The sequence below is a fragment of the Bactrocera latifrons genome, unplaced genomic scaffold (assembly GCF_001853355.1).
Source record: "Bactrocera latifrons isolate USDA-ARS-PBARC rearing strain unplaced genomic scaffold, ASM185335v1 scaffold_130, whole genome shotgun sequence".
NCBI classification, from domain to species: Eukaryota; Metazoa; Arthropoda; class Insecta; order Diptera; family Tephritidae; genus Bactrocera; species Bactrocera latifrons.
This window is the reverse complement of record NW_017534742.1, coordinates 589,898-610,465: the sequence shown is the minus strand read 5'-3', so window position 1 is coordinate 610,465 and position 20,568 is coordinate 589,898. Positions and strand designations below refer to the sequence as shown.

At 33.8% G+C, this 20,568-nt stretch overlaps 2 protein-coding genes across 6 annotated transcripts in view; both read right to left on the bottom strand.

The window, feature by feature from the left end:
• Positions 1-1,039, bottom strand: part of LOC108964957 (gastrula zinc finger protein XlCGF57.1-like) — a 2,633-nt gene extending 1,594 nt beyond the window's left edge. For all 4 annotated transcript variants that reach the window (XM_018927040.1, XM_018927038.1, XM_018927037.1 and 1 more), the window contains exons 1-3: positions 518-1,039; positions 368-443; positions 6-197 (exon numbers count right to left, since the gene is read on the bottom strand). In XM_018927040.1, coding sequence (XP_018782585.1) covers positions 6-197; positions 368-443; positions 518-919 — 670 coding nt within the window. In that variant the 5' untranslated portion in view covers positions 920-1,039. The remainder of the gene's footprint in view (positions 1-5; positions 198-367; positions 444-517) is intronic.
• Positions 1,040-3,721: 2,682 nt separating this feature from the next.
• Positions 3,722-18,925, bottom strand: LOC108964952. Of its 2 annotated transcripts, XM_018927030.1 has the most exons (11): positions 18,736-18,925; positions 10,690-11,648; positions 8,630-8,793; positions 8,233-8,378; positions 7,915-8,120; positions 7,607-7,799; positions 7,091-7,322; positions 6,160-7,029; positions 5,942-6,081; positions 5,745-5,869; positions 3,722-4,243 (listed from the first exon to the last, which is right to left on the bottom strand). In XM_018927030.1, the coding sequence occupies exons 2-11, from the start codon at positions 11,568-11,570 to the stop codon at positions 4,189-4,191; spliced, it is 3,012 nt and encodes a 1,003-aa protein (XP_018782575.1). In that variant the 5' UTR covers positions 11,571-11,648; positions 18,736-18,925; the 3' UTR covers positions 3,722-4,188. The 2 variants fall into 2 exon arrangements, with proteins under 2 accessions (XP_018782575.1, XP_018782574.1); XM_018927029.1 differs by lacking the exons at positions 3,722-4,243; positions 18,736-18,925 and having other exon boundaries at positions 4,685-5,869; positions 10,690-12,021.
• Positions 18,926-20,568: the final 1,643 nt, after the last annotated feature.

Sequence of the window (20,568 nt, the reverse complement as noted above, 5' to 3'; positions counted from 1 at the left end):
TTTACCTTCTTTTAAGCTTTTCCCGACATCATTGCCACATTCTGTGGAATTCACATTTATTTTGCCTTCATCATTCTCGGATATATCCATTAACTCAAGAAAATAATATTGTTCAGATTCGATTGAATTTGTGGAAGGACTCTTTTTAATGGTTGTGTTACTTCTTTCTTCTTCTTTTGCAATGTTTTCCACCAAATCTGAGATTTTATTAATATTTAAAATATTGCGTCAACAATATTTACGCAATTATAAGGTTCAGAACGATGCTGACCAATTTGTAAAAAAAAAATCAAATCGATACTGCATTTCGAACTGATACCTATATAAAATGGAATATTATTTTCAATTGCTTGGTATTACTTATTACCTGAGTTTGGAAACTGCTGAATTGCTACATAATCCTTCAAATCGTCTTCAGTTTGCGAAATGTTTTCTTTATTACTCTATTAAAAGAAAAAATATATATGTATATAAGTAGAAATGGTCAAACTAAAAATATATTGAACATCCGTCTGACCTCTGTTTTAGTGAGCCCCTCTAATCGAACACTTGTATCATCTACTGTTGCAATTTCAATATATTTGTTATTATAACCATTTGAATCATCAATTCTTTGCATCTCTTTACAATTTGCTATTGCATTGCTTAAAATTTTGTCCGATTGTATGGCTTTTTGAATAAAATTCCATGCAATTCCTAATTCAAAACTACAGTTCTCGCAAAGATTTTGGGGCATTTTTCCTTCGTTATCGGTAGCCGTTAATTGTGTACAACTTCGAAAGCAGTCCATATATGTTATAAGCACATTAGAATGTTTTTCCAATGGTGCCTCGAGTTCTATTTGCTCGAAAGGAGTCTCCAGATCCACATAAGATAATGAAGTTTTTAAGCATGCTCTACAAGTGGGAATGGTGTCCATCTACGAATAACCAATATAAGTATTCGTTTTCTGCTCTTGACAAAATAATACAATTCTATTGAAATCTAAAAATTACACAAACAGAAACAAACACAAAAGCTATATTTGATATGATATTATAATTGCGATATTCGTTATCGATATATTTGAATGATATTTAATGACATTCGATTACTTGCTAAAAACGATGAATATATTCACAATTGAAGTAAATAAATATTGTACCAAAAAAGTGCAGGCTTATAAATTGACTTAGATTTTATACCGGTAAAGGCTATTATTTCGAGAACTTAACCATGTTTGGATCAGTAATAAATCGGAATCATTTCTTATCCAGTCATTACCAAAGCATCTCCTAGATGTCCGGCTGTTCTACATCCTCCTTATTTTGCTGGCATTGAGTCCAGTCTGGACCCGTGAAAAAGGTTATTGTAATGCTTTTATAATTTAATATTTTCTTTTATTATTTAACGTTTTGTTTTTAAATTGTTAGTGCAATAGAAATATTTATCAACGTAGTTTTAAAACACACTTCAACCAGAGAACTTAAAACGTGTTGTGATATGGTTCAATGCTTATAATTATATTTCTTCATTCTTTGATGTGAGAATAATCAAGGATCTAACATGATACCTTAGTTCTTAAATAATTAAGTCGAAATTTTATAGATAGAAAATATTTTCTATTTTTGTAATTGCGAACTAAGGTATCGAACTTCAGAAACTGGTAGCGGTGGCAAAAATTGTAAAGTCAACAGGCGGAAATCTTTAAATCCCACACTGCTTCCGGTTCAGTTTATACTGTATATACCATTCAATATCTAATATCTCTTATAACATCATTTCCTTGTGTATAAAATAGTTAAAATCAGACTTATAATAACCCTAGCTCCATATGCCTAACACACAAATTACATCAAATGTATCTAATTTGATTTAATTATTTAAATATTATAGTATGTAAATATCGAAAACACGAAGCAAATTAACTAAAACTAATCGAGATAGATCTGGAGTCGAATTTGGACGATAATAACTTCTGGTGGAAAGCGGACCACAACCAAAGCTACTTCCCATATAACACAAATTTAATTTCCATTTAAACCTTCACCAATTAATGTAGCAGGTTAAAACTTTGCCCTCACTATTCGGGGTTAAAGTAGRCCGCCTTATGACTAAAAAGGGTCCAAATTGAACCAAAATCATTCATGTTCCCAGATACAGAATATGTGGATCAAAGTTGCAATTGCGAACTTTTTGTCGAAATATCGGTAAATTGGGTTGAATCGGGTCAATAATTACTTTAGCCCCCAAATACCTAATATATAGAAAGATTTTCGGACTTCCCGGTGGTTTTTGTATGCGATATGCGATATCCGCAAATGTGATAATTATTTTAATAAAATTAGGAGTGCTTTTCAACTAACGGTGAATCTTTGTCACTGAAATAGATAAAATCGGGTGAAAACTTGCCTTACACCTATAACGTTTTGCACCTGATGGTATTTCCCTAGCTTTGATCGTGGCAAGATGCAAGAGTATGAAATGCTCGGTTACATATAGATTATGGCATTTTGTCGGTGTGATAGTGTCCCATTTACGCCCATCTAAGAACTCGTTATTCCGATTCGACCAAGGAACATATGTTGAAAGTTTTATGACGATATCTCATTTTTACTCAAGTTATCGCTTGTACGGATAGATGGACGGACAGATAGTCATTCGGATATCAACTCGTCTCGTCAGCGTGAACATTTTTATATATAACTGCATATATATTTCGATTAATTTTAGGTAATACAAACAATCGTCTGGTGAACAAATATATTATACACGAGTTTAAAAATGAATAGGCAACATTCATGCAAAGCTTGCAATGCAGGATTTAAAAGACAACGATACATTTTCGGTGGTGCTGGTGGAAAAACGTCTGTTCATTTAAAATATTACAGGAAATATTCTAGAGGCACCTATTTTAACTGGGAAGTTTAATGAAGGAATGGTCCTGTTACGGTAGACAGTTTACCATTGGTTTAACTTTCACGGTGTGTTTAAATAGTTCTCATAGCCAAAAATAGCAATTATCAGTTTATATTTTGAAAATTCGCTCTTTGTTCGGTGAGTTCTTCGTTTGGTGGAACATGCAAAGAGGTTAGTGCCATGTGGGGGATTTTTGCATGCAGGCCATAAGTTTAGAATGTCAGAGGATAAGTAAAAGTTTAGTCTAATACAATATGCAGAACGAATTTACGTTAGAGTCACTCTAACGCGATAATCCCACTCGCGGTCTGCGATGAGTGGTGTTTCGACTCCAAGGACGCAATATTGCGGTTGAGAATTATTGAAAATATTAATAGCTTTACTGTAAATATCGTTCAGCACACCTCTAAAGTTTGTCGTATTGTATGAACGTTTTATTGATGCTCCGGGGACGCGATCCATAGCTGTATACACTACTGGGGAAAGCGCTGATATACTAGTTATCGAATCTCCAAGTTACAATTAGTTAGTACTCACCACACACCAGTACTTCTTTTTTCGGGTGCTATGGCCTTGGCCGGAAAAATACGAGTAAATTCAGTGTCTGTATGGTTTATCAGCGTAGTACGAAAAAATACCAGTTTCGCAATTTTTCGCATGAAATCTTTATTTAAAACAATATTTTCTGATGCTCATGTTAATCTATAGTAAATAGTATATAGTAATGCCTACAAATATGCACGTGAGTGTAAATAGTAACAAAGAGTTTACAGTTGCAATTTCTAATTTTAAAACAAATGCAAAACATTTAACATCNAAAAAAAAAAATCACTTAATTGCCATTATCAGACACGGATGAAGCTTGGTTCATATGACACATACATTTCATATGGACATACATTTGCTATTTAACATTAACACATGGTATATAAACATAAATGTATATTTGTATATGGTACATATGTACATAAATTATTTTAGAGTTTTAAGTATTGTATAACAAATAAATGAGGTAGTTGGCAATCTGATGCCGACCTTCATTCAAGCCTAAATAAAATAATTATATTTTCGTTAAATTGAGAGTTTTCATTCATTCAGTTTCTCTTGCTTGAAATGAAAGTCTATTTTGAGCACTTTGATCTGTCGGTATCACTTACACGAAACCTTTGTGATTGATAAGATACATAGGTATAAGCGAACGTAAACATGTATGTATGTWTATGTGTTCGGCCAACATAATTAACTAATTCGTTGCCACTTTGCTTCCTGTAGTTTCGGACTTAAACGAGATTATTCATCATTATCATCATCACTTAGAAGTTGTCGCTGTTGTTGAATGCAGATCCTGTCTCTTATACACATCTAGATGTGTATAAGAGACAGACATAGTATAAACAAAAAATTATTGACGCACACAGCGTACTTACATATATAGTATATAAATTAAAGTATATAAACATGCCATCATCCGCTTGCGAACTTATCTAGTCATCTGTATGAGTAAAATGAACAATGACAATTCACTAATTCGGTATACATATGTACATAGAACTAGGTGTATAAATTTGAAATTAAATATACAAAGGCATATTTATTCGATACATACATAAATAATCATTTATACATTACATTTATCCCCATTCACTCAATCGATTGATACGATACATTTTTATATTATATAATATTAATTAACTAAGTTATTTGTATTTGAACAGTCTTTTCCACGTTTTCCTAAATATTTATACTATATATACCTACAACATTTTTCGTTGTCATTATTAATGAATTTTGTTTGATTAAATAATTGGTACTTAGTGTTACGAGTTTTACATTTAAAAGAGAATGAGTGCACTTTTATGTGATAAGTATATGTACAATTTAAAATCTAGTAGGTACGATTATAAAATCTAGAGCTATTTTGTGTTCCGATACATTTTGTTTAACCACTCAAATTCCTGTACATTATCTTTAAAATTCATATTGTGCACAATATTTAAACTAATATTTCTGCTTATTCATATATGTGTATTGTGTTGTACACTATACACTAAATATAGCCTAYGCTCATGCCTATATATACATATGTATATATAGTACTATACATTGTTGATAAACACCTTTGACTTATCTAAATATATTTGCTCAATACACATACTTAACATATGTATGTATATGTATATTTATATGTATATATGTACATAAGTACTTAAGAAACTTCCTTGCATAAGTGGCTCTATGTTCTTATTATAAATGCATTCAAATAAATACATACCATATAGTTAAATATATATGTATACAAATACATTATTGCTAATAGCAAAAAAAAAAATCACTTAATTGCCATTATCAGACACGGATGAAGCTTGGTTCATATGACACATACATTTCATATGGACATACATTTGCTATTTAACATTAACACATGGTATATAAACATAAATGTATATTTGTATATGGTACATATGTACATAAATTATTTTAGAGTTTTAAGTATTGTATAACAAATAAATGAGGTAGTTGGCAATCTGATGCCGACCTTCATTCAAGCCTAAATAAAATAATTATATTTTCGTTAAATTGAGAGTTTTCATTCATTCAGTTTCTCTTGCTTGAAATGAAAGTCTATTTTGAGCACTTTGATCTGTCGGTATCACTTACACGAAACCTTTGTGATTGATAAGATACATAGGTATAAGCGAACGTAAACATGTATGTATGTTTATGTGTTCGGCCAACATAATTAACTAATTCGTTGCCACTTTGCTTCCTGTAGTTTCGGACTTAAACGAGATTATTCATCATTATCATCATCACTTAGAAGTTGTCGCTGTTGTTGAATGCAGATCGATTCTAGTGGGGTAATTGTTGGTGTGTGTTTCGTTGCGCTGGCAGCGATACATTTATTCTGTTTTTGGACTTCATACTCGCTTTTGATATTGACATAGATTTTACTCTGCAATTGGTGCTCCTCCTTAAATGAAATACATATCATTGATAATAAGTAATATAAAATGTGCAAAAGTAAATTATGAATGAACCATACCATTAATTCGTCAATCCTATGATTAGAATTAGGCATCTCGTATTTATTACTCTTGTCACGTAACTCAATTGCTGCGTTAAGCTGTTCATCTAGCGTTCTACCCAATTGGTCCAGTGAATTCGAAAGCACATGCTCAATTTCTGGGAAGTCGTTTAAATTTTCAAATCAGGATCATTGATATTATAAGATTTATTGTTATATAATTTTGCAATAGGTACCTGTGCTCTTCAAACGTCTTTTAGGCAGTTTTAGTTCTTGTGTGTGGATAGGTTCGGCACTGCGCTTATTACCTGGCATATCTGTCGCAGTACTCCTTCCTGGGGGTGTGAGCGAGGAGTTTGCTATCTGATTTTCCATAGATTGGCAATAATTGCAGTACTTTATGTTCATACCTTGACATAAACATCTTCCTCCTCCTCCTTCAGCTTTTGACCCGAAACTCACTCTTGCTTCACAGTGATTTGCATCTACCACTTTTTCTTGTTTATTACTTGGTAAGTGTTTGGCTGCGGTGACATTAACTATATTTACACTTTTTGATATTGAAGTTTTGACCGAAGCAGTTTCGGGTGGGACTAATGCAAGTGGAGGTGTTTTAGCTGATCTGCCGAAGCGATAGGCTGCAGATCGAATGGAGGAGTATGGAGTAGAGAGAGAAGCAGCCGTATGTCGATGCATTGCTGCCGCAGATGTTGTTGGACCGAAGTCTGGAGCTCTATATTCATTGCTAAAACTTTCTGCCGGCGACTCACCATCATCATCTTCTTCTTCAATTGGCGATTGCTGCAAATTTTGTATAAGACAAAGTACTGCTTTTTCAAGTTGTCGAGGGTTTTTAGAAGCGGGCTCATCCACCGAAGTTTGTGGAATTTTAGCATTTACAATTGGGGAATACATCAATTTCATTTCCTCAACTTGCCGTTTTCCCTCTTCTTCATCCAGAAGAGTGTTCACGCAAAAAAATGAATGTACTTTTTTTGTTTCTTCGTGTACCTCTAGATAACCTTTTGATCGCAAGTAAATAAATTGTCCATTTCGGGTCATAAGCCTATAGGTGGACTCTCCAGTAGAATTACGACAATCATACACTGTTGTATAATAAATGTTTAAAGAAAAAATATATTTTTTTAGAAACAATTCTGAGCTTACTTTGACGTAGAGCTACAATAACCCATCTCATGTCATCTTGATGCATAAATGTAAAAGGACTTAAACCTTGTACTTCATCAGTCATATAACCAGCTACAAGTCCAATCCTTTGATCACAATCAAGAATGCTACCATCAATCAAATGCCGCGTTTTATATTCCATTGTATTAGCTACTGTCACACTATTAATAACTTTTGGGAGTCGAATTATTCGGGCTGTAGCAATTAACACCTACATGTAAAAAAAATATTCATCGTTACATATGATAAATTCATATTCCTCATATTACTATATAATACAATGAATATACGTGAATTCGTCTAATAGATCGATTGAATTGGAAAAATTGGAAAAAGTTATGTGACCTTAAAATGAGTATGTGGCTATTTATTTCGAGATTCTTCCTATTCTTCTTCTTATTTCTCTATAGTGATACGGCGTTTTGGGACTTGGTGTCTTATGTAATTTTCGGTAGATCTCTGCTTTTATACATGGTTATGTATATGCATACTTACAATGTCATTGCCACTTATTGCGTGTAACGGAATCGTATCATCCCGACCGCGCGATCGTCTTATCATATGTATATTAGAGGGAAATGTGTTTATTCTTGTGCCCCGCGGTGCTGCATTGCTGCGTTTAAAATTCCCTTCGATTTTGATTATTTCATATGTAGTGGGCTCTGAGCGTGGACCAGCCCGGGCTAATCTGTAAAAGCGTTCATTATAAAATCCGAGATGGCATGACTCTTTTGAATTAATAATTATTTTTAAATACACGAAATATGTATAGAAATAAATGCATATTTCTATTGAACATTTACCGAACGGTGAACTTTCGTTTATCCGAGCGCAAATGTCTATCTATGTACTCCTCTTGTTCTAAACTTCGAGATTTGGGTTCATTTGAATCATCATCGACCTGCCAATCAAAAAGCTCGTCCAAATCAGAAGGTATCAAYTGTTGTTTCATTATATTGTGATCTTCGGGATGTGTAATATTTAAGATATTTTGTCCGTATAAATCAGTCTGAGAATAAAAGTGGATATCCACAAATAATTTTAAATAAACACTTGATGCCAACGACGTATTTGATCGATTGTAGTTATCACATTGTTACTTTCATCTTTTTTCACTTTACCTGACAATGGCCCAAATGTTGTTCAACACTTGACGATATTAAGACAATTTGCCCGTGGCATGTAAGAGCTATAAAAAACCTGTCCAGAAGCTTCATTAATGAATCGGTATATTGAGGGCGGGGGTTATTAAGGCTTTCTCCAAATACTGCAATAACAAAAAATAATTATTAACTTTTTAATGAAATATGTACATATCTGAGCAAATTTTTTTTAAAGAAATTTACGCATATTCAAATTCTACGTTTAATTTCAAGCGGAATTTCTTTTAATTTTATAAGAGTACCCAGTTTCTTTTAAACGGAGTACAACGAACTTCACCACCGATAAATTCAGCGTTAAATTGGAATATGCCACGCAATATTTATGTAATTCCTGCCAAGAGAATATAAATCTTACTGTATTGTAGCCGTAATCCGTGTGCAGCAAAACGTAAAACTGCAGTTTTATCAACACGTCTGGGGGATTCTGCAACATGTGGAACCATCGTGGAAAGCTCTTGAATCGATCCGTTTAGTTTGTCTCGTCTATTTTTTTCCGCCCGATTCCTTGCTTCGCGACCACTATACAATTAAAGTAGTTTTATTTAGAAATCGATCTAGTCATAAATTAACATTCTAAGATACACTAGATCTAGGCTGGATTAGTGAGTTACTTAGTTTGACTTAAACGGTATCAAACAATTAAGTATAATAAGGCTGTTTTTATTTGCTTATTGTTTATTTTCTAATGCTTTTCRTATAAAATTCCAATTTAACTTTTGATTCTTAACATTAACATTTATTCAAATTAGTCCGCAATTTTTAAATAATTTAAAATTGGTACAATTTTGACCACAATCTCACAATTATTTTTAAAATTTTCTTTACTCAAACTTTTGTTTGTTTTGTGTTGTTATAATCATTAAGTTGTTTTGCGGAAAAAAAAGTCGCGCAATGCATTGATATTAATTACGGATATAAATATACTCGGCTATATTTATGCGTGAATGCAATTTATGCCTAGGTTTAAATTGAAAATCTTASAAGTTGCATTCCTTAAAAGTGCTATTAACTCCTAGATTTATTTTTTAACACAAAAATTAAAATTTTACTATGGAAAAGAGGCAAAAAYATTTAATAATTCTATTTTACGAGTGCAATTCAATGATACTTGCAACAACTTGCTCATTACTACTGTGTTGCTCAGTTTTTGCATAATAATGACTTATATTAAGTGAATTTTTCTGTAAACAAACGCATCCTTACTGATAAGATTAACCTGAATAGATTCTATAAAAAGAAATGTTCACAATTATTATTTTCAATGGTAAGTAATTGATTCTGTACTATCAGGGCTCTTTTAGTCGCCATATGGGATCTTAGTCGCCATGACTTTGCATTGAAAATTATGACGCGGTTCATCAGCATCCTGCTGAGTTAAGATATTAGATGTGTGGGATGACTGCCTTCGAATTCGTGCAAGTGCGGTTACGGAGTTCTTCCGCTCCCCAGACTTACCTACAATAACAGCGTCTAGTCCCAGCACGTGATGCAAATACGAGCAATGGAATAAGCACTCATAGCTTGGTAGTATATTATTATTGTGCTTATCATTGGTGTTTGTTTACATATTCAAACAGCAACTATGATCAAAGTCTTCTATTTTTACATGTTTCCATAGGTATGTATGGCATACTCATGTATAGGCATACTCATATAATTGTTTTGGGAATGCCAATTTACTTTTACTTTGTACAAAAAATTAATATTTGTTGTTATTAGTTTACTAAAAGCTAGATATGGATATGTGTAAAAGTATTATTTTAGCAAGCGGAAAAAATCAAAATTACCAGAATATTTGATAGAAAAGGTTCCATCGGCCATTGGATGGTGATTCAAGAAGGAACTTCAAGTTGTTACTTTAAATATACGAAAATTGTATATTTATGCAATTCGATAAATATTTATCTCTACCGCCGATGGCGCCACTATTGCAAAATAAATTTACATTGTGTGGTATATTCTCGTGTAAAATATCACAGGTGCGATCTACATCGACTATTTAGGGAATGTCAAAGTAGTAAAAGGGCTCCGAAATTCAGAAACTTTCTTCTTGGTGTTTCGAAACTTGAAAAAGTCACTCGCCACAAAGAAATTTGATTCGGGCGTAGAAGTTGGACATTAGGTTAGGTAATCAACTTGTAAAGTCAGGAAGAAGTCCTACTTGGACTACCAAGAACGCCGCTGCATTGTTATGTCAAAAGTAAAATGTATGGATTTAAAATACCACCTCATATCAAAAAACGTTTTGAGTTAAAATCAATCCTTCATCCATAAAACAATTTTTGTAGGTAAAACATCTATCGGACAATCCTTTATACTCTCAATAAGAGGCTTTTTTTAAAAATCGATCTTTTGATTCTTTATGTAGCAAACATCTTCTGAATAATAATAAAAGTGAACTTATTGAATACTTACCTATTAGAAAGTTGCAACATATCCAGCATGGGGTCGTGGGGATAACTACCGTAATTAGGATATCGATTCCCACTGCAAGACCTGTAGTAGCTGTTTGATGACCCGTATGGTGCGTTCGGATACCACATATTTGGATGATAGCCAGGTGGTGTTGAATATTGTCCATAGGTCTGCTGACTGTGCGTTTGCTGTGGCTGCAGGAGTGGACGTACGAATGTATGAGGATCCAAATCGTGATGCGTTGACGGTAGCGGATGACCATAAGATGTAGGCGAATGCAATTGACCAACATGTGAGGATGAAGGGAGAGATAAATTGTAATTGTACTGTTCAGTGGACGGTGTCTGCAGGATTATTTCTCTGGGTGAAAATTTAATGTCTTCTTCAACATTGTCATTATACATATTGGAATTTTCGATTCCGCTGGTGAATTGCGGTGTACTACTGGCTATTTTAGATGGATCAATCGTATTAGTTGCTTGAAATATATGTGATTTATTGAAATCTGATCGAAATGAGCTTGGTAATGGATCAATTCCATCCACACATAATTTTTTATCTCCCACTTCAATTAGATTGCCCAAGTCCGATGTTTTTAAAGTGGATTCAGTCAATGTGATAACGTCATGTGCAGTAGTATTTAAGGTGGATAAATTATCATCCATAAAATCATCAACATTCTCCCATATCCGGCAACTGTAGTTAGGGCTGGCGTCATTTTCGGAATCCATTTTTTCGAAATCGGTATGGCTAAGCAGTTCCTTATCGCTTTGTTGCGCTGTTGTTGTATTTGGTACATCTTCAAAGCTGTGCGGAATGACCGATTTAAAATCTTCTTCGTCGGAAGTAACGGTTTCACTGCGTGCTTCAGGTGTGCTCATGGCGGACAACACAGTCTAATAAACGTTTTCAATCCGCATTAAAACTGTGTAACATAATGTTTTTCTCAAACTAGCAAGCTGGAAAAAATACACATCTATTTACTATATACATACATATATGTATGTATGTAGACAGTAAAGAAGAGTTTAGATCGGGCGCACCCAAACACTTTCTACCTTCGCCCGATTTATGAATAAAATTAGTAAATGTTATTTAATATATGTACATAATTTTAATGATATTTCAAAGGTGTTGTACAGTTAAGGTCCCCAAAGAAGGAGGTCGTGAAAATGATAAATTTTATACTCTTGCAACCTGTTGCTACAGAGCATAATACTTTTGTTCCCCTAACGGTTGTACGCATCACCTAAAACTAWACGAGATAGATATAGGGTTATAAGTATATATATTAGGGTGATTTAAATAAAAAWTTTTTTTTTCATTTGGTACTCTGAAAATAGGTTCCTAGACACCGCTAAGGAAGCCTCTCCCAGAATGAGTTCTTAATTGTAACGGGAAGGTCCTCCTACTTACAGTTTTCTATTTTTTTCTTATTATCAGATAGAAAAATTTATATCTCGCTTCCAACCACATCAAAAATATTTTGTTCCTAGATTTTGTAGGAAATTAAATGCCATACAAAAAAAGGTCTCATACGATTTTTTCGTAAACCCAACCGTTCAAAAGATATTAACGGTTGAAATTTGATTATTTTTGGGAACATTTCTTATTTCTTATGAATTTTATAACTCAATGAAAAAAAATCATTATGAAAAAAAAAAAATTTTTTTTTTGATCCACCCTAAAATGCATTGCTGTTTGACGACGAATATCTCGTAAACGCTTAACTTAATCGAAAAATCATATGAGACCATTTTTATAGAGCAGTAAATTTCCTAYAAAACCATGAGTTTCATCATGCGTAATGATTTTTTCTCATTGAGTTATAACGTGACATTATTCTCACATTCCTGTAATAGTGAGAAATGGGCGAAATCGGACTGCAACCACACCTAATTCTCATATAACGAAATTTTAAATTCAATCTGATTCTTTGCTTTCCAGTGCACAATTCAGGAAGCAACTAAAATAACGAGATAAACCTTTGCAGGAATAATACCTTTAGAGTATGCCACCCTATGATCAAAATTCAAGGATGATTTCTCTGTATTTCAAAAATGAGTTGAATCTTCCCATATACCTAATGAAACGATTTTCGAACTTCTGAGTGACTTTATGCACATATACATGTGAGTTATCTCTATTAAAATGAAAGAGTGTGTTTTACTAATAACAGTGAGCCTTTGTTGTTAAAATGGATAAAATTGTTCGAAAATTKGACCTATCCCCCATGCAACTAACAAATAACGTCCTAGTGACTTTACTCCATATGATTGGTGATGGTATATAAGGTACCTTAATGAATCTCAGAAAACATTTTATTAGTAGTAAGAACGGGTCGATACTACCTCCAACGCCCATATACTACATATGTATAWATGGCAAGATGATTTTTATTTTTCATTTTATATCAAATATGTTGGTCAGTGTATGAGCTGTATATGTATATATGCRTACTATATATCACTAAAAATTCGTTTTCTTTGTGTTTATATCATATACGCCAATTATTTTGATGATGGCCCTTAACAGCATATGAATTAAATKACTATTTTCGAAGATATTACAGATTTAAAAATCGCGAAACGTAGAGTTTGGTGCGGTACCGGCGGCCGCAACGTACCTATAAAAAGCGCATCGAAGGCCGCGATTCTCCCTATAGCACTTTGAGAGAGGAATATTTAAAATGAAACGTAAAATTTCAAACTAAACCTTCCTCAAAAATAATACAATTGCTAAATATTTTTAATAGTAAAAACAACTGAAACCAAATACGCAGTGCAATGGAYTATAACTGGCTCAGTAATCAGGCGATGAATATTATACCATATGCATTCCAAAAGACTGATATCATAGCCTTCCCAGCCGACATTTCCACCTTTCCACGCTGTAGACTAGAATGACTGTCGATTGGACTTCAGTGTGAAATGATTAAGCCATGTTTCTATTGTCACACACCGACGCAAAAATTCGGTTTTTTTTACAATTAAAGAGCACTCAAACACTCATCAGGATCAGCAATTTGTTGTTTTTGTTAGATTATGAACTCTCGAGCCACCCACTTACAAACTTAGAGCTTTCGACTCTTTAGGGCATTGTCCTCGATGCTCATTTCGCTATTTTCGAACGTAGCAAACCTCTTTTCAACGGTGGATTTCCCTGGTGTAGAGCTCAAATTCAACAGTATTTTCGCTAATAAGACTTTTAATAAAGTAGTACGAAATGCATTATGATCCATTTTTTTGTAAACTAACACAAGTTCCTTCGCAAAAATGTTTTATCTCATTAACTAATGATTATAATCTAACTAATCTATGTGTTAGCCACAGTAAAGCGTGGACGGGTCCTCTAGTATATATATGCATAAATCAAAGTCAGCCTCTGGTTGAAGTTGTGCACCTTAAGGTATTTTCCTGGGTTTGATTCATGCAAGTTCCAAGAGTATAAAATAGAAAGTAGCACTCGAAAATAGCCCCTCCTTGTTTGTTTATTTATTTTTAAACCTGAAATCGAGAGCCAGAGGATTAATTGCGTAGTAAGTTAGTAGAGAACAATTCACTATGATTGCAAACTTGTATGAAATTATTAACTCTTTCAAACAAAATACGCTCAGAATTGGGATTTTCGATTCTAATTTTAGAACGTTTAATATATTGCATTCTAATTTCTGGAAATTATAATAATTGAAGTTTATAATTTGTGAACGTCGACTGTGTATGGAAATGGGAGAAAATTTGATCCCGTTTAATAAAAATTAATAAAAATAAAAAAACGAATAAAGAAAAGATACATTTCCTGAAATTCAAAACAAATTTAATTCTGACAGTTATCAGAATAGTATCAGGTTTGGTCTTAAAATTGTTTACACACCAAAATGTATCACGATTCCTTAATTCATACTTTTATACTGCAATATATAAAAGGAAGTTCACACAAGTGTTAGATCAATAATCCTCTGGAAAACCAAAAAAAACATCTGTTTGAAGGCGAGCTAAAGTGAGGAGGCGAATCATCCCTATCCAGAGTTGTGCGCTGGGGTTGGGACCCGCCATGACAAAAGCACCCCGATGAAAAATATAAAACAGCCTAACCCTTTTGATGACGACCACTGAAAACGTATTAAGAACTACGATTTTAGGACAATGACTGAGACGAATAGGTCTTGTGGCATTTAAACGATCATATAACGAGTGATCATATAAACGAGCGCAAATTTAGCGTGGGATTCGTGACGGGAGAGAGATTCCGTCGCCGAGTCCTGGCATTCATCTCTGTRGATGAATGTCTAGCCACAATCCGCATAAAAGTAAAATTCTTCAACATAACGCTGATTTGTAGCCCCCGACGCCCCGAAGAGAAGGATGATGTGATCAAAGATGTCTTATATAAACGCATCGGAAAGACACCAACAAGATCGGTCATGTTGTGGTAGACGGAAGACACGTCTTCAGTGTTTTAGACGTGCGTATGCTCCGAGGCTTTACCATTGACTCGTACTACTCTTGTTGTAGCGAAGATACGCAACCGGCTTACAACAGACAGCCGAACGATTTTCTGCTTGACTTGCACTCCTGCTCTCTGAGAGCACTCATCAGCAACTCTGTATAATGCAACTGTGGGACGGTATTCCAAACTCTTTACAGCTGCAAACGAAAGCGTTTGTTTCCGGAAAAGGCAAAGGAACAGATGCTGCGATAAGGAGTGTCGTGTCGCAGAGGAGAGAAAACAGACTGCCTAACTCGTAATCGACCACAACTCGTGGGGGATGGGTAATGCTCCAAAATTCTATGAAAAGATGCGGCGACTAACATAATGCTTCAAGACCGGATCGTACTCTTGTATAATCCCCAGAGTTGATGTAGTGACTGGTGTCTAGAGCACACTGAAATTATGGATGGATCACTTCTCCAGCCTGCTGAATGGCAGTGAAAACATAACTGGCTAGGTCATGTCGGTCGAATGTCCAGCTCTGAAAGTATTCGACGCGATTCCCGCCGGGGAAAGCAGAGGAAGAGGAAGACCTCCACTTCGTTGGAAAGACCAGGTGGTGAAGAACCTGGCTTCACTTGGCATCTCAAATTGGTGCCACCTTGCGAAAAGAAGAACGGCTTAGCAACATTCACATAGCAGTTCTTTGCAACATCTAAAACGAATCGAAAAAGATATAGGRATTTATGTAAAGACAAATTGCAAAATTGCTATGTTTTCAACATTATGACACATTTTCGTATGGGTTTATAAAGCCAAGAGTTATGAAGAACTGAATCATGTAGAATTCTAATCAAATTGACTATAATGTTATCAGAGTTGTAACTCTGAGTAATGAAAAATTACAGTACCTCAGTGAGTATAATACGTCATAACATATTCTAGAAAAGATGTGAATTGTCTATAATCGCAAGACATATCATACTTGATATTTAATTTAATTGAATAAAAAGTAGGGACTTCGCCTTTAGTTCTGCCCTATGAGATTTGAGAAGGTTGCGGTGAGTTGGATAMCACCTTATTAAAAATATGTGTTTGCACATATCATTTCTTCAATATAATTCTTTGTTCGAATTTACTTTAACTCCCATTCCATTCAGTTAAAAAAACCGAGTTACATATTCATATTTAAAATGTAACTTTAGCTCACACACATTTAGACATAAATTCATTAAACATGTGTATGTGTGTACATATGTATGTATGTTCGTGTTATTTCTTACCACTTTTAAAAACAACAAACCGGTTAATATCATACGTTCTTACACCTTCATACTTGATTAAATACATAAGTACTAAAGTATATAAATATACATACATATATGTATGAATGAACTAGTATATATATCCAATTCATACTTACATTGAACATACATAAGTACGTCAGATTTAAGATTTTGACAGTTTTCTAAATAAATATTTACGCCCTTTTTTGTGTTTTTCGCTAACTTCAGTTTGATCATTTTATTTTAATAAATTCAATATTTTATTCCAATTTTCTTATTTCTATTATCGAAATGTCTTCTGCAATTAAGTATTCCTAWACAMGGCTTAAACAGGAGCAGCCCATGAAGCAGCATGTCCATGGCGTATGCGCAATAATTTAGTCTTACCTTATAATGTAAGTAACTTTTGCCGTAGCTTTTTCATAGGATCCAAGAAATTAAAAACAAACCACTGCGACTAATTTATTTTCAAATAATTTTGTTATCGACTATAAAGTTTTTCGAGAACTTATTTTATTTTTTTTTTTCAAATATAAAATCGTAATAGACTGTTATGTATGTATGTATGTACATATGTATGGTATATATGGTTGTCTTTAAATAGGCACTTTTTAACAGTCTATCCCATTTTTGTGTGGGTTTTGTTGAAATAGTTTCAGTTAAGCGGTAATCGCCTATTCATAAATTAAAGCTAACCATTTATGTTTATAAAAGTTACATAAACATATGTAAGAATGTATGCACAAATACATATGTACATATATGTAGTTATTTGTATGCAATGCAAATTAGTGTAATATTTTTATTTGTGATGTGTTTTTGTTAAAATTCTTTTTGAAATGCGAGATACATACTTATTCGTAGCTACAAATATCTCTTCATTCATATATTTTCAAAATTTGATAATTATAGTTATCATTTAACTTATGTTTATTTTTATTTTTATTGTACTTTATTATTGCCTGGCTCAAACTAAAATAAATTTCCTCTGGCTTAGCCAATGTTTTGTGAAAATTTACACAAATTTACAATTTATTTATATTCGTATGTTGGATATACATATGTAGATGTACACATGGATATCAGCGATTTTATATAAACATTGCATATACGTACATATAGTATATTGCATGTATGTACATACTATATACTGTAAACAGACAAACTGGCGGTAGTTATAATCAAAACACAAACCCAATACTCTTTACGGCCGAACCATAAAGTTGTGAGAGAGAACTTAACGAGAATGAGAAATAAAGAGGAAGGTGGAAACACAACAATTTGTAGAAAGTGTAGATATAAAGAGCAGTGTATAGAGCTTTTAAAAGCCCCCACATGGATGCATGCATGTTCACTTCCATACATTTACCAATAAATTTGTATTTTGTCCAATAATTATCCACATATACAAATTGTATATTTATGTATTTTTGAGTATACAGATTTAATCATGTTTTGACATCAATACATAATAATATGAATGTGCACACATATAATTATTTATATGTATGCATCATTATAGAGGAAAGCATGGCGTATAAGCAACAAAGGGCTTTCATCTCTATGTAGTGTATAGTCAATATAGCCCAAACTTAAATTAGAAATGGAAAATATATATAGAAATTATATATATATATAAGTATGTATGTTCATTGGTAACATATTCCCCTGTCGTCTTATTCTTATTTTATAGACCATTTGTACACGTTCATATACATACTATCTTATACATGTCAATACGCTCATACACAGTAAATAAACGAACACATTTGAACTGAGTCAAATAAACATACTAATACATTCACATTAGCAGTGTAGATTTATATTCGGTTCCGCTTTATCACACTGTTGGCTCTTTTCGATTTTATTTTTAATATTTTACCTTTCTCGTATTTGTTCTGTCGTTTTCATTGGACTTTGGGGAGGTGGTTAATAGCGAAATGATTAATGGAGGACGAGCGTAAAGGCCTTGAAGTTTTCTGTATCTCAGATATCGCACTACGATCAAGAATACGAAAAAAGAGAAAAGGGTAGTTAGACCTGTAGAAATGAACTGCAATTGTGGCGACTTTTCCATCAAGGCGGAAATTCCCTGAACTTCTCAAGCAGTCGAGTAAACACTGTAAAACACTCGACTTGATTCGTACTATATCAATTATCAAACCGAACAAAAACAAATTCCATGCACAAAGATAATATAGATTTTTTTTTTGTTTCACATCGACAACGTAACTCGGCTTTAATGCTTTCGTCACCAATAGCACTCTAGGGCTAAAGCTTTTAGGCAGTAAAATATATATATTGATAAACGCTATAACGCGAAACCAACCTTCCGAAACTGTATTGGCTTAATTTTATTTCTTGGATTTTTAAGATGATGCTTTTTATTTATTCTTCTAAATTTGTTTCTTGTTTTTATTTTCTAGTTTTTAAATTGCGTGCTACATATTAAGTCGTAAACAGCACAACCACGAATCTATTTCAACCGAACACAATACACGACAAAATTAAACTGAGGCATAAGCAGCTCATAGAGCAAGACAAGTTATCAGTCAGTCGGCCAAGTCTCATAAAAATGAGACAACAAATTGTACTAGTCTCCACTTATTTAACGAATAAATTAACGAAACAAAATTTAATGTTGATTGGAAAATGTTCTGTCGAATATAAAGTTTTGCGCTCTTCAGCTTTCATGTGAGAGAATGCCATTTATTACCTCTGACATTTTGTTGTGAATTCTGAATAAATAGGAAATGTTTGCGGCATCGGAATTTTGTTTTACTCAATATACCAATGAAGTACAATATACTTTTCGAATTCAGATGATATTTGGCGTGGGGCAGCATATTAAGATATCCCACAGCCAACCATTTTTGCAAATCATAATCATTTTAACAAATGTTTTATATAATTATTAAACATTTTATGATCTGCTTTTGTTTTTAAACTAAAAAAACATGACTCATACTTAATGTAAACGTACAAGTATACATACATATATTATACAGTCACGGACAAAGAAATAGCACACTTTGAGCATGTAATAAGTAAGTAATGTAGAAAATTATACCGATTTTTTTAATCATTATATTTTTTAATATTATTAAAGTTTCATTTTCTTTTTTTTTCTGGACATAGAAGTAGCAAAATAGCCCGGAAAATTATTAGTAATTTTTTAAGAATTATTGCTTTTAAGCACTTAATTTCTGGGACCTACTTTGTGGAATTGCGTACTAAGCCTCCCCGATTCCAATCATAGAGTCGAACGCGAATGGTTCCATTCTACCATCTATCCTTACCAATGGTCCAACGCCGTACCACTAAAACGTCCCAAACCCAAACCAAACTTTTAAATTTCATTAGTATATACTTATGCATATATGTATGTAAAAATTTCTACTCATGTAGAATGCACCATGATTCTGCTGTGTCCTCCACTAAAGTACCAAATTACCTAAATCCATCCCATTAACTATTTGGAGTAATGGAGGAGATCTGCTCCATTTGCTTAGATATCATTCCGAGGGGATTAACTTGTTGCTGTTGTTTTAACGGTTTCTCAGTCCCGGTTAGGATGTAAGGGTTATCTGTGTTGTCGTCGGCGACATCTAACTGGAGGCCCAGGAAACGTGCTGTTTCGACGAAGTCGAACCAAAAGGAAAAGGGTGTTAGATACGTAGGGCATTCAAAGAGGTGGTCAGTGTCATGCGGTGACTCGTTGCATGCAGGGCATACATTGGGTATGTCAGGGTCTATTCTGGATAAGCAGGAGTTTAACCTGCTACAATATCCAGAAGAGTCGGTGAAGGTGTTGATGGGTCCACTGTGAATGGCGATCAGTACCTGTCTGAAGTCATTTGCGTCCTCTTGATGCTACTATGAGGCGTGGTCTTTAGTGCAGTATTCTGACTCGTATGGGGTTTCCCCCATCTGCGTACCACTGCATCCAGGCGACCATATTGGTGCTGCGTAATTGAGGACCGGCCAGCCGATTGCCTTGTATGTTGCCACAACAACGTTTCTTTGTTTTTTCTCCATGTGCTGCCGGCTAACGATTTGAAGATTTTGTTGCGGCTCTGTATCTTGGAGACACAATTCCCAGGACAGCCGGTTCTACGCACACGAATTGACCGGATTTCAACCGACAAAGGGCTGTTTTTTC